The sequence below is a fragment of the Amblyraja radiata genome, chromosome 33 (assembly GCF_010909765.2).
Source record: "Amblyraja radiata isolate CabotCenter1 chromosome 33, sAmbRad1.1.pri, whole genome shotgun sequence".
In the NCBI taxonomy this organism is placed as follows: Eukaryota; Metazoa; Chordata; class Chondrichthyes; order Rajiformes; family Rajidae; genus Amblyraja; species Amblyraja radiata.
In genome coordinates, this window is record NC_045988.1 from 3,769,395 (window position 1) to 3,784,422 (window position 15,028).

The window sequence follows — 15,028 nt, forward strand, 5'->3', positions numbered from 1 at the left end:
TTAAGTGTCGGTGTTTGGAGATTAGAAGACAATCAGATGCATTGTACAAGACTCGGAAAAATTTCCAAGCCAGTTTGGCAAGTGATTTTGAAGGCAAATGGAATGTTGGCCTTGACTGGGACTGATGGACGATGCAATGAAGTAAATATTGCTGCAACTCAGAGGTTTCTTGGCTCCGGGTTATGTTTCTGGCGCCAGGTGATATTTGTGGTGGATTTTATTTTTTGCTCTTTAATTTGACGTCCCTCTCTCTCTCCCTCTCTCCCTCTCTCCCCTCAGTGAGCGCAGGAGATGAGAGAGTACCGGCAACAAGAGCAGGCTGACCCTCAGCGGGTTCCCTCCGTGCCACAGGAGCTCCCCATCCTGGAGCAGTTCGTTTGTCAGAAGAAAAACAAGAAGGAGAAGACTCGGCTGGCCGACAGTAAAATGTTGGCCGGTTCGCAGAAGCCAGCCCGGGCCCAGAAGAACTCGAGCCCCAACAAGCACTTAAAGAGCCCGGGCTCACCGGGCATGATGTCCCACAGCCCCGGCACACTTCATTCGGGCTGCTCCAAGCCCCGCGGTCTGAAGAGCCCGCCGCTGGCCGACACACAAAGGTATTTAAACTCTTGCCGTGACTATTTCCTGGAATTCATAGACTCATACAGCATGGAAACAGGCCCTTCGGCCCAACTTGCCTAAACTGACCAACATGTCCCATCTACACTGGTCCCACCTACCTGCATTTGCCCCACCTCCCTCTACACCTGTCCCAATCCATGTACCTGTACCATGTAAGTGTCTGAAGAAGGGTTTTGGCCTGAAACGTTGCCTATTTCCTTCACTCCATAGATGCTGCTGCACCCGCTGAGTTTCTCCAGCACTTTTGTCTACCATGTACCTATCCACATGTTTCTTCAACTTTGCAAGAGTCCCTGCCTCAACCAAAGATCCTATAGCGGAGCAAGATAGACCACTCCTTCTAAATGCAATGGGCTGACGTGTAGTACGCAACGGAGCGGAACGTGGGCCTTTTTTTCATCCATTTCAGTAACCCGACCCGACCCGACTCGCAGTGTAATCAACGTTGCGGGGGAACAGTTTGTGTTAATAAATTATAATTCTGAAAATGAGGAGAAGATTTTTACCAAAGAACTTTTATTTTTACGAGGATGTTTCCGTAACCGGCTTCCGTCTCCGCACTAGTATCTTTGCTCCGCTACGGGATCTTTGGTGCGGAGACGGAAGCCGGTTACGGAAATGGGGCCGAAAATTACCCGTGAATCTGCCCATGACCGTACTACGTCTTTTTCGTCGAGTGGACCATCTTGCTCGCTATAGGATCTTTGGCCTCAACTGCCTCCTCTGGCAGCTCGTTCCGTACACCCACCACCCTTTATGTGGAAAAAGTTACCCCTCAGGTTCCTATTAAATCTTCTCCCCCCCCCATCCTCACCTTAAACCTATGGTTCTCGATTCCCCCAAAGAGACCCTGTGCGTCTAACCAATCTATTCCCCTCATGATTTTGTACACCTTCACAAGATCATTATCTTACACTAAACACTATTCGTGTTGCTCCCTGTATTGTGTGTCTGTACACTGTGGACGGCTCGATTGTAATCATGTGTAGACATTCTGCTAACTGGTAAGGATGCAACCAAAGCTTTTCACTGTACCTCGGTGCAAACGACCAGTCTGAAGAAACATAGAAAATAGGTGCAGGAGTAGGCCATTCGGCCCTTCGATCCTGCACCACCATTCGATATGATCATGGCTGATCATCCAACTCAGTATCCCATCCCTGCCTTCTCTCCATACCCCCTGATCCCTTTAGCCACAAGGGCCACATCTAACTCCCTCTTAAATATAGCCAATGAACTGGCCTCAACTACCTTCTGTGGCAGAGAATTCCAGGGATTCACCACTCTCTGTGTAAAAAAATGATTTTCTCATCTCGGTCCTAAAAGACTTCCCTCTTATCCTTAAACTGTGACCCCTAGTTCTGGACTTCCCCAACATCGGGAACAATCTTCCTGCATCTGGCCTGTCCAACCCCTTAAGAATCTTGTAAGTTTCTATAAGATCCCTCCTCAAACTTCTAAATCCTAGCGAGTACATGCCGACATCCTACATCAGTTCCTGCCTTCTCACCATTAACTTTCTAACATTGAAGAAGAAGGGTTTCGGACTAAGGAAATAGGCAACGTTTCGGGCCGAAACCCTTTGGGTTTCGGCCCGAAACGTTGCCTATTTCCTTCGCTCCATAGATGCTGCTGCACCCGCTGAGTTTCTCCAGCACTTTTGTCTACCGACAATAAACTAAACTGAAGAGCCAATGCGGGGTGTTTGGAAGAAAGCCCCCCGCTAATTTGCGGGTACTCGATAGAAGTTTGATTAATATTAGCTGTGAAATTTGACACCCTTTAAAACTTTTTCCCCATGAATTGCAAGTTTTGAACAAAGATACGAGCGACATGATCTGATGAGGAGGACATGTTGGCGCTATCTGCTATCTGGACAGATTGCTTGATTTGACACAGCTGCAGATTTTTGCAAACAGAGGCATATTTGGCAGTTGTGGGTCTTGTGTTTGCTGTGCACTGTTCGCCACCCTCCAGATCCATCGGCAGTGAAGAGCAGGGTGGCTCGGTGGTGCAGCGGTAGAGTTGCTGCCTCACGGGGTTGCTGTCTGTACGGAGTTTGTACGTTCTCCCCCGTGGTCTGCGCGGGTTTTCTCCGAGATCTTCGGTTTCCTCCCACACTCCAAAGACGTGCAGGTTTGTAGGTTAATTGTCTTTGTATAAATTAACCATATAACAATTACAGCACGGAAACAGGCCATCTCGGCCCTTCTAGTCCGTGCCGAACACGTATTCTCCCCTAGTCCCATCTACCTGCACTCAGACCATAACCCTCCATTCCTTTCCCGTCCATATACCTATCCAATTTATTTTTAAATGATAAAATCGAACCTGCCTCCACCACTTCCACTGGAAGCTCATTCCACACAGCTACCGCTCTCTGAGTAAAGAAGTTCCCCCTCATGTTACCTCTAAACTTCTATCCCTTAATTCTCAAGTCATGTCCTCTTGTTTGAATCTTCCCTACTCTCAGTGGGAAAAGCTTATCCACGCCAACTCTGTCTATCCCTGTCTATATTGTCCCAGGTTTGTGCAGAATAGTGTTAATATGCGGGGATTGCTGGTCGGTCTGAACTCGGTGGGCTGAAGGGCCTGTTTCCGTGCTGTATCTCTAAAACTAAAACTAACATTAAAATCCCCCGGGTCCTACATGGGTTTTCTCCAGGATCGCCGGTTTCTTCCCACACTCCAAAGATGTGCAGGTTTGTAGGTTAATTGACTTGGTGTAAATGTTACATTATCTCTGGTATGTGTAGGATAGTGTTAGTATATGGGAGATCGCTGGTGCGTCCAGAACTTGATGGGCCGAAGGGTCTGTTACCGTGCTGTATTATGAAACTAAACGTTTCTGTGTAGGGAGGAACTGCAGATGCTGGTTCAAATCGAAGGTAGACACAAAATACCAGAGTAACTCAGCGGGACAGGCAGCATCTCTGGCGAGAAGGAATGGGTGACGTTTTTGGGTCTGAAGAAGGGTCTCGGCCTATTGAAACATATAAGATTATTAAGGGCTTGGACACACTGGAGGCAGGAAACATGTTCCTGATGTTGGGGGAGTCCAGAACCAGGGGCCACACAGTTTAAGAATAAGGAGTAAGCCATTTAGAACGGAGACGAGGAAACACTTTTCCTGACAGAGAGTGGTGAGTCTGTGGAATTCTCTACCTCAGAGGGCGGTGGAGGCAGGTTCTCTGGATGCTTTCAAGCGAGAGCTAGATAGGGCTTTTAAAACTAGCGGAGTCAGGGGGATATGGGGAGAAGGCAGGAACGGGGTACTGATTGGGGATGATCAGCCATGATCACATTGAATGGCTGTGCTGGCTCGAAGGGCTGAATGGCCTACTCCTGCACCTATTGTCTATTGTCTATTGTCTATTGTCATTACAAGGCATCACAGTGAACAGACTAGTGTTGACAATCTGGTGACGGCGGCAGCAGCAGCAGCAGCATGAAGCTGAACATTGTATTCCCAGCACAGCCTGATTATGACGGGGCAGAAATGTCGCTTAGTAATTAGACTAATATGAGCGGATGTGTCGGTGCTCACGAACCAGACTGAACAACACATCCGGGCTGAGGTGTGTTTGTGCCACTGAATTAGTGCAAGTGCAGCGGAATACTAGTGAACACACCAGAGAATGCACAGCCGCGAGGTTTACAACACAGCTGGGGTGGAGTGAGTGAGGAGCATGTGTCAGCACAGCTGGATTATGGTGCACAGCTGGTTTTAGTCTCGCTGAGTCACAACTTGTCGCATACTACTGTGTTTTTTAAACCAAAAATAAATGTATTGAATTATTTACAACCATCATATTTACAAATTAAACAATGCCAGCTCACCCAACACTGTAACACACAAATCACAAAATATTCTCTTCATACTAAATATTAAATAACAATTTTACAATCAAATCCATATAGCAATTTGATTAGTGCGACTGTCTTGGGTTATGGGGAGAAGGCAGGAGAATGGGGGGGGGGGCGAGATTGAATGGCGGAGTAGAGTTGATGGGCCGAATGGCCTAATGCTGCTCCTATCACTTATGAAGTTATGAATCCCGGCCAAGGATGCATCCAAACCCCCCGGCAGTCCGGGAATTCCCCCCGGGTTGTCCGTGGGGTGAGGGTCTGCGGGCTAACGGCAGTGGTGCTTGTCAATAACGAACGGCACCAGTGTCAGTGCAGACACGAAAAGCTGGAGTAACTCCAGCGGCTCAGACAGCATCTCTGGAGAAAAGTAACAGGTGACGTTTCAGGTAGAGACGCCGAAATGTCACCCACTCCCATCTCTCCAGAGAACCTGCCTGTCCTGCGCTGAGTTACTCCAGCTTGTTGTGTCTATCTTCGGTTTAAACCAGCGTCTGCAGTTCATTCCGACACACCAGTGTCACAGCAGCTGGGCCGGATTGAACAGAGTGGTGGCGGCACAGCTGGACGATACGGAACTGATTTCAGCACATCTGGCCGGCAAACACACCCGCTGCAGCACTGTGGACCCGGCAGTGTCTATATCGGTCAAACCTGTACGGCCAGCAGGGGTGAACAGAATAGTGGCAGCACAGATGGACTGTTGTGGACAGGTAGTGTTAGAACAGCTGGATTACTGCGAACAGGGAGTGAGAGAACAGCTGGATTACTGCGAACAGGGAGTGAGAGAACAGCTGGATTACTGTGAACAGGTGGTGTCAGAACAGCTGGATTATTGTGAACAGGTGATATTAGAACAGCTGGATTATTGTGAACAGGTAGTGTCGGAACAGCTGGATTATTGTGAACAGGTGATATTAGAACAGCTGGATTATTGTGAACAGGTAGTGTTGGAACAGCTGGATTATTGTGAACAGGTGATATTAGAACAGCTGGATTACTGTGAACAGGTGGTGTCGGAACAGCTGGATTATTGTGAACAGGTGATATTAGAACAGCTGGATTATTGTGAACAGGTAGTTTAGTTTCAAGGTACAGTATGGAAACAGGCCCTTCTGCCCACCGAGTCCGCACCGACCAACGACCCCCGCACACTAACACTATCCTGCACCAGGGACAATTTAAACATTTATGCCAAGCCAATTAATTTACAAACCCGGATGTCTTTAGAGTGTGGGAGGAAGCCGAAGTTCTGGGAGAAAACCTACGCAGAGAATGTACAAACTCCGTACAGGCAAGCGTGCGTGGACAGGATCGAACCTGGGTCCCTGGCGCTGTAAGCAAGGCAGCAACTCTACCGCTGCACCACCACAGTGTCAGGTGGTGTCATAGCAGTTGGGTTAAGTTGGTAAACAAGAGAGCGTTAAAACAGCTGGACTATTGTGAGCAGATTGTGTCAGAACAGCTGGACTGGGGAAAGAAGCCCATTGTTTGCGCATCTGGGCATGAGTGAACAAGGCAGCGTCCTGCCCGCTGCTGGAGCCAGTGTCAATACATCTCCACCACAGTAAGCAGCCAAGTTTCAATAATGTTGTTTGATAGTAAATAGAGAACTGTCGCTAGACCTGTGATGACAGTGAACATGTACAACTCTCTTTCATTGACAATGTTATGGACAAGGACAGCAAGCCCTAGGGATGGTGCCGGCTGGCAGAGAGGAGAAAACGGAAGCTTATGACAGGCATTGGTTGTTTTTAAAACTATCATTCAATAAAACTTAAATTCTAATTTAAAAATAAATGAATAAATAAAGGATTTAAGGGAGAGTTAGATAGAGCTCTAGGGGCTATTGGAGTCATGGGATATGGGGAGAAGGCAGGCACAGGTTATTGATAGGGGACGATCAGCCATGATCACAATGAATGGCGGAGCTGGCTCGAAGGGTCAAATGGCCTCCTCCTGCACCTATTTTCTTTGTTTCTATGTATTGGGAGCTAATGTCAGGAGACCCATCAACAGTATAAAGTCTACAGAGGCGCTTACAACAATAATTAGGAAAGTTAAGAGGGGTGATGATGTATCACTGGCAGACAGGATTGGGGTAAATTCAGATTCAGATTCAGATTCAATTTTAATTGTCATTGTCAGTGTACAGTACAGAGACAACGAAATGCATTTAGCATCTCCCTGGAAGAGCGACATAGCAAATGATTTGAATAAATAATAATAAGTGTCTGGGGGTGGGGGGGGTGTGATTGGCAGTCACCGAGGTACGTTGTTGAGTAGAGTGACAGCCGCCGGGAAGAAGCTGTTCCTGGACCTGCTGGTTCGGCAACGGAGAGACCTGTAGCGCCTCCCGGATGGTAGGAGGGTAAACAGTCCATGGTTGGGGTGAGAGCAGTCCTTGGCGATGCTGAGCGCCCTCCACAGACAACGCTTGCTTTGGACAGACTCAATGGAGGGGAGCGAGGAACCGGTGATGCGTTGGGCAATTTTCACCACCCTCTGCAATGCCTTCCGGTCGGAGACAGAGCAGTTGCCATACCATACTGTCATGCAGTTGGTAAGGATGCTCTCGATGGTGCAGCGGTAGAAGTTCACCAGGATCTGAGGAGACAGATGGACCTTCTTCAGTCTCCTCAGGAAGAAGAGACGCTGGTGAGCCTTCTTGATCAGAGTTGAGGTATTGTGGGTCCAAGAGAGGTCATCGGAGATGTTGACTCCCAGGAACCTGAAGCTAGAAACACGTTCCACCTCCGTCCCGTTAATGTGGATGGGGGTGTGCGTGCCGCCCCTGGACTTCCTGAAGTCTACAATGAGCTCCTTGTTCTTCTTGGAGTTAAGGGCCAGGTTGTTGTCAGCGCACCATGCTGCTAAGTGCTGGACCTCCTCCCTGTAGGCCGACTCATCGTTGTTGCTGATGAGGCCAATCACCGTTGTATCATCTGCATACTTGATGATGGTGTTAGTACCATGTACAGGTGTGCAGTCATAGGTGAAGAGGGAGTAGAGGAGGGGGCTCAGCACACAGCCCTGTGGAACGCCGGTGTTCAGGGTGAGGGTTGAAGAGGTGTGCTTGTCTAACCTAACAGACTGGGGTCTGTTGGTTAGAAAGTCCAGTATCCAGTTGCAGAGGGAGGGGTCGATGCCCGGGTTACCGAGTTTGGTGATCAGTTTAGATGGTATAATGGTGTTGAATGCTATGCTGTAATCGATGAACAGCATTCTTACGTAAGTGTCTCTGTTGTCGAGGTGGGAGAGGGCGGAGTGAAGTGCCGTTGAGATGGCATCCTCCGTACTCCTGTTCTTGCGGTAGGCAAACTGATAGGGATCCAGTGTGGGGGGTAGGCAGCTTTTGAGGTGTGCCTCAAATTCAAAGGCATTCTATAGGCATACTAAGGGCAAAGGAATGGTCAGGGAAAAATTGGGGTCAGTTTAGGTTTATTCTTGTCGCGAGTCTCCAGTGGGTAAATGTCCCTGGTGGACACATTGGTTGTGTTCTGCCATCAAGGATTGAATAGAGAAGAGTACAGTACAGGAACGGGCCATTCGGCCCATAATGTAACAATAGACAATAGGTGTAGGAGTAGGCCATTTGGCCCCTCGAGCCAGCACCGCCATTCAATGTGATCATGGCTGATCATCCCCAATCAGTACCCCGTTCCTGCCTTCTCCCCATATCCCCTGACTCCACTATTTTTAAGAGCCCTATCTAGCTCTCTCTTGAAAGCATCCAGAGAGCCGGCCTCCACCGCCCTCTGAGGCAGAGAATTCCACAGACTCACCACTCTCTGTGAGAAAAAGTGTTTCCTCGTCTCCGTTCTAAATGGCTTACTGCTTATTCTTAAACTGTGGCCCCTGGTTCTGGACTCCCCCCCAACATCGGGAACATCTTTCCTGCCTCTAGTGTGTCCAAGCCCTTAACAATCTTATATGTTTCATAGTGGATATGTAGCGTGCAAAACGCGACGCCAAGTTAAACTATCCCACACACACACCAGGGACAATTGACAATGGTACCAAGGCCGATTAAACCTACAAACCTGCACGTCTCTAGAGTGGGGGAGAAAACCGGCGCAGGTCACGGGGAGAGCGTAAAATCTCCACGCAGATAGCTCCCGTAGTCAGGATGGAACCCGGGTCTCTGGCGCTGTGAGGCAGCAACTCCATCGCCCTGCCACAGTGCTGCCCCTTCAGTGCTCTGCCCTCACCAGTTTCAGATGTACAAGGTTCCCGAGTGTGTGGGTGGAGCCTCCACTCGTCATTGTGGGGAATTTCACCAGCGGTAATACAGCTAAATGTTTTCAGTGAGGTGATGCATTCACTTCCAAGTCGAGCCTGACTGTTGCCGCTGATGTCATTGGGTGTCACCCTGGTCTAAATGCCACTCATGGATTAGCTGTTTCCTTTCACCCATTTTGGGCTGTTCCATGCCCCCAGCTTCACCCTCCAGCCCCCAGTTAGTTTTAGCTTAGTGTCACATGTACCGAGGTACAGTGAAAAGCTTTTGTTGACTGTACCAGTCAGCAGAAAGACAAATGGCACAATGGCCTTCATAACAAGAGGAGTTGAGTCTAGGAGCAAAAAGGTCCTTCTGCAGTTGTACAGGGACCCAGTGAGACCACACATGGAGTATTGTGTGCAGTTTTGGTCTCCAAATCTGAGGAAGGACATTCTTGCTATTGAGGGAGTGCAGCGTAGGTTTATAAGGTTAATTCCCAGGAAGGCGGGACTGTCATATCTTGATAGAATGGAGTGGCTAGGCTTGTATATACTGGAAATTAGAAGGATGAAAGGGCATCTTATTGAAACATATGATTATTAAGAGATTGGACACGCTAGAGGCAGGAAACATGTCTCCGATGTTGGGGGAGTCCAGAACTAGGGGCCACAGTTCAAGAATAAGGGGTAGGCCATTTCAAACGGAGACGAGGAAAAACTTTTTCATCAATAGAGTTGTGAGTCTGTGGAATTCTCTGCCTCAGAAGGCAGCGGAGGCCAATTATCTGGATGCTTTCAAGAGAGTTAGATAGAGCTCTTAAAAATAGCGGAGTCAAGGGATATGGGGAGAAGGCAGGAACGGGGTACTGATTGGGGATGATTAGCCATGATCATAATGAATGGCGCTGCTGGCTCGAAGGGCCGAATGGCCTACTCCTGAACCTATTGTCTGTATTAAAACATAATTACGATCGAGGCATTTACAGTGTGTAAATACATCATGTTCAAGAAGGAATTGCAGATGCTGGAAAATCGAAGGTAGACAAAAATGCTGGAGAAACTCAGCGGGCGTGGCAGCATCTATGGAGCGAAGGAAATAGGCAACGTTTCGTCCCGAAACGTTGCCTATTTCCTTCGCTCCATAGATGCTGCCGCGCCTGCTGAGTTTCTCCAGCATATCTGTCTACCTGTAAATACATTGTCCTTCCTTCAGTGGGTTAAACAACTGACAACTGAAGCTGAGAGTAAATGAGAAGTATTTACGCACTGGCCTGATTGAAATGGAACAGATTCTGGCATCATTGTGGCAGGGCAGAGGGAGAGATGTTTAGAGAGATATCACAGGCACGATGGTCGCAGTAGCAGCCTCTGCTGCTTGGCTCCATGGTGGTGGTGTGTGTGTGTGTGGGTTGTGGGACAGTCCATCGTGGACTCCCTGTAGTTTCAGCTGTGCCGACTGAACCAGTGGGGCTGGGACTAGTTGCAGCTGCCGCTCGCTGCCCCCTTGCCCTGGGGTTTCCCCCCGCGATGAATCGTCATCACTTAGCAACGTTACAAAGAATTAAGCTTGTCTCAACCCTCTCTCACCGCAACGGCAGCATCTGCCAGAACTTCCCCCCCCCCCCCCCCCCCGCTCACCACATCCGTCTTGGGGAAGAAGTATCTTCCTTAAATCTGAATCTTTTGCCCTTGCCCGTCTCATAGAAACATAGAACATTAACTGTGGGGTATCACTTCCCCAACTCTATCGCAGGAAGAAGCGCAGCTGTAGACTTGCTGCCTCACAGCGCCAGAGACCCGGGTTCGATCCTGACCACGGGCGCTGTCTGTTGGGAGTTTGCACGCTCTCCCCATGACCCACGTGGGTTTACTCCGGGTGCTCCGGTTTCCTCCCACACTCCAAAGACGTGCAGGATTTGTAGCTTTAATTGGCTTCGGTAAAATTGTAAATTGTTCCCAGAGTGAAACACATTAGTGCTAATGGACATAGAAACATAGAAAACAGGTGCAGGAGTAGGCCATTCGGCCCTTCGAGCCTGCACCGCCATTCAATGTGATCATGGCTGATCATCCAACTCAGTATCCCGTACCTGCCTTCTCTCCATACCCCCTGATTCCTTTAGCCACAAGGGCCACATCTAACTCCCTCTTAAATATAGCCAATGAACTGGCCTCAACTACCTTCAGTGGCAGAGAATTCCACAGATTCACCACTCTCTGTGTAAACACTCTCTGTCTCATAGAACCTCTGCCGCTCTCACTTCAAGTCCGTGCCCCGTAGTATTTGATTTTTCCATCCTTGGCGGGAGAAATGTCCCGACTGCCTATCCTACCCACGCCCGGCAGAATTTGATATACTTCTAGCAGGTTGCCCCGTCATGGTCCGCTCTTTCGCCGGTCAGGGGAAGGATCGGCAAAGTTTGGAGGAATGTAGGCTCGGTTTGGCAAGATCTAGAAGCAAAGAACTGCAGGTGGATACAAAAAGCTGGAGCAACTCAGCGGGACAGGCAGCATCTCTGGAGAGAAGGAATGGGAGCCCTATCTAGCTCTCCCTTGAAAGCATCCAGAGAACCGGCCTCCACAGACTTTTCAGGTTGAGACCCTGAGAGATAAACAGGTGTCCGATTCCATTACCCCCTGTTTAGGGCACAGTTGGGTTATCAGATTAGTTTAACCCTGCAGGACCAGTGCCAGTCACGGCGTTTTTTGTATGTGTGGGAAATGAACTGCAGATGCTGGTTTAAACCGAAGATAGAGACAAAAAGCTGCAGTAACTCGGCGGGACAGGCAGCATCTCTGGAGAGAAGGAATGGGTGGCGTTTCGGGTCCCGACCCGAAACGTCACCCATTCCTTCTCTCCAGAGATGCTGCCTGCCCTTCCGAGTTACTCCAGCTTTTTGTGTCGATCTGAGGACATGTTTGTGTCGTGTACCGATGCTTTATCAGAATCTCATTTCCAGCTCAAATCGGGATTTTCTCCCCGGGCTGACTGTCGATTTCACTTTTATCGGCTAATGGGGCTGTTAAACATGAAGCACAAAAATTCCCCGGGCAGCACATTAAAAGGAATTAGGAAACAAAGTATCTCACGGACACTGCCCTAGTTTTTGTTTGCACTCTCTGCAGGCAAAATATGAAAGAATCCAAAGCAGTTTGTGTTTCGTCTGAAAACCGCCAATCTTGTAGTACTTGAAGGGACTTGAGCTCAGGGACACGTTTAACTTAGCGTAAGCTCTCCTGTCTTATCCGTCTCACTTTGGTTTGTAATTTAGAGTCTGTGGAGCAGCAGAGGGGCAACAGGGAGAGTTTATTGATTCTGCCCGCGGCCTGCTAACTTCTTATTGGTGACAATTATTTCATTTGGGCTTTTTCCCCCCCAGAGACCCTGGGGATCACTGATGTCAAATATGACTGGCTGTCACATCGTACATTCCCTCACTTGATTCAATTCTACCCCCCCCCCCCCCCAATTAAACGGGCAACGTGTTTGAAATTTGCAATTGATGGGACTGTCGTGTTGAGCCTTAAGCCCCTGTCCCACTTACGTGTCCTTGGCACGCTAATTGCACGACCTCGTGGTCACACTGAGGCGCACGGGCATCGTGTGGCCACGCGGGGCCGGTCCCACTGAGAAGCGCGGAGGGGTACGTAGTTGTGCGCGGCATCGCGCGGGGCTCCGAAATTTTTATAGCGAACGAAATCTTCGCGCGCCACCGGCCTGTCGCGTAACTGACGGCCAAAGTGGGACAGGCCCAAAACCCTGGCGTGACGCAACGTCTCACCTTCAACAGCAGCAGAAGCAGGCAAACGATCGCCGAGCTCGGCCTGGGGCTCACGGCCGTTGCGGTCCGGATCCGCCCCCACTTCTACTCCCAGAGCGGGGCCAAGAAAATTGAAGATGGGCACAAAATGCAGGAGTAACTCAGCGGGACCGGCAGCATCTCTGGAGAGAAGCAATGGGTGACGTTTCGGGTCAAGACCCTACTTTCAGACTGAAGAAGAGTCTCGACCCGAAACACCACCCATTCCTTCTCTCCAGAGATGGTGCCGGTCCCGCTGAGTTACTCCTGCATTTTGCGTCCATCTTCAAATGACGTCACGCGCTCCAGACGGCTGTGCGGGCGAATGAAGTCGCGTGCGACCTTCGCGGGACCGTCGCGCCTCAACGCGACCACGAGGTCGCGTAAATTTGCGTGCCAAGGACACGTACGTGGGACAGGCCCTTAAACCTCTCTACAAACCAGAGAGTACAATAAAGCTGATGCAGACCGAGCACAGAACTAATTGAGGGTTAATTGAATTGCCTCATTCCCAAGATCAAAGCTGTTTTTTTAATTTATTTTGCCCTATTAAGTCGTAATTGAAAAGTGATGAATAATTTCTGTTTCACCAGTCTGGTCCGCCCAGCCCCGTTCTGGCCGTAAATCCCTCGTGGTACCAGTGCGTGGTGACCCACTGCTTCAATACGCATTCCCCACTTCTAATCACCCTTTTCCATGTCTTGTCCAAGTTTTCCAGCATGAATGATTCATTCACTTTGACAGTCCCCCCCCCACACACACACACACACACACACTCACTCATTGTTTTGCTTTGTAGTATTCTAGTTTTTCACGATGCTGTCGCTGTTCTGATGTACGTTTTTTAGTCCTGTTTCATCTGCAGTTTTTTCTGGGGTAGGTGAATGATCAGCGCCGAAATTCACCAGCGTTGAAGGAACAGCACAATACGAGTGGATTCCACAAGGCTTTCAGAGCCAGTGGAATACATCTCTGGTGGATGGGGAGTAACTGTAGATGTTGGTTTCAACCGAAGACAGACACAAAAATGCTGGACTAACTCAGCGACATCTCTGGAGAAAATGAATAGGTGACAGCTCGGGTTGGGACCCTTCTTCAGAAGTGGGGGGGGTCTTGATCCAAATACATCTCTGGTGCTGCTGCTGTCATAGTGTAGAGCAGTTGCGTTGTGCTTGTGTAGTTGAGTGACCAGATGAGCAGCGTTGCAAGCCGTGGTTGGTGGCAGGGTGAATGGTGGCCTTTACTCATTGGGGGTTATGCAAAGGGAGGGACAAGATGGGAAGCTGCAAAAGATCTGTGGACAACCCCTCGTCTCCCCCTTGCGATAGGAGGATGACATGGACGTTGGTTGGGTCAGGAACAGTGCCCTGAGATATTTGTAGGGTGGTGATGATTGAACCCCAACAGCCACAACTATCTTCCTTTGTGCAATGTATCATTGAACCAGCCCAGTGGATGGATGTCCCTGTGAAGCCCATTGTGTTACATATTACTGGCAATGCTCAATACACTGGTAGATATTCTGTTGTGCTGCAGCAAGTGCAGGCCCTGTCCCACTTACACGATTTTTTTTCCGGTGACTTGCCGGCACCCGTCATGGTCGCAGCAGGTGGCCGAAAATTTTCGACATGTTGAAAATCAGCGGCAACCAGAAAAATATACAATAGACAATAGGTGCAGGAGTAGGCCATTTGGCCCTTCGAGCCAGCACCGCCATTCAATGTGACCATGGCTGATCATCCCCAAACAGTACCCCGTTCCTGCCTTCTCCCCATATCCCCTGACTCCGCTATTTTTAAGAGCCCTATCTAGCTCTCTCTTGAAAGCATCCAGAGAACCGGCCTCCACCGCCCTCTGAGGCAGAGAATTCCACAGACTCACCACTCTCTGTGAGAAAAAGTGTTTCCTCGACTCCGTTCTAAATGGCTTACTCCTTATTCTTAAACTGTGGCCCCTGGTTCTGGACTCCCCCAACATCGGGAACATGTTTCCTGCCTCTAGTGTGTCCAAACCCTTAACAATCTTATATGTTTCAAGGTGCGACTCTTTGGCAACTACTCACGACCATACAGGCGTCACGTGTCGACATGTTGCACGCAGGGTGACGCCTGTATGGTCGTGTGGAGTTGGGATAGGGAGAGACACAAAACGCTGGAGTAACTCAGCGGGACAGGCAGCATCTCAGGAGAGAAGGAATGGGTGATGTTTAGGGGGTCGAGACCCTTCTTCATACTGATGAAGGGGAGAACTGCAGATGATGGTTAGATCCGAAAACGGACACAAAGTGCTGCAGTAACTCCGGTTGGGGAAATAGGGATCCCTGACTAGCTTTTACCCGAGTGTGTCTGCGCTAATAATGGTGATGTCTGAAGTGTAACACACTCGGTGTGGTGCTTGGCAATGGGTGCGATCCGCTCGGTGAGCACAACAGGGCTGTTCTGGAATCTCAGTCTGTCTACTGAGAGGTTTCCATTGAGTGCAATCTGGAGCTCTTTGATCCTGAAGCATTTCGGTGCAGG

At 49.4% G+C, this 15,028-nt stretch overlaps 1 protein-coding gene across 3 annotated transcripts in view; it reads left to right on the plus strand.

The window, feature by feature from the left end:
* bcl9l (BCL9 like) overlaps positions 1-15,028 on the plus strand; it is a 132,501-nt gene that overhangs the window by 88,318 nt on the left and 29,155 nt on the right. For all 3 annotated transcript variants that reach the window (XM_033049752.1, XM_033049754.1, XM_033049753.1), the window contains one exon: positions 280-596. In XM_033049752.1, the coding sequence (XP_032905643.1) occupies positions 292-596 (305 nt within the window). In that variant the 5' untranslated portion in view covers positions 280-291. The remainder of the gene's footprint in view (positions 1-279; positions 597-15,028) is intronic.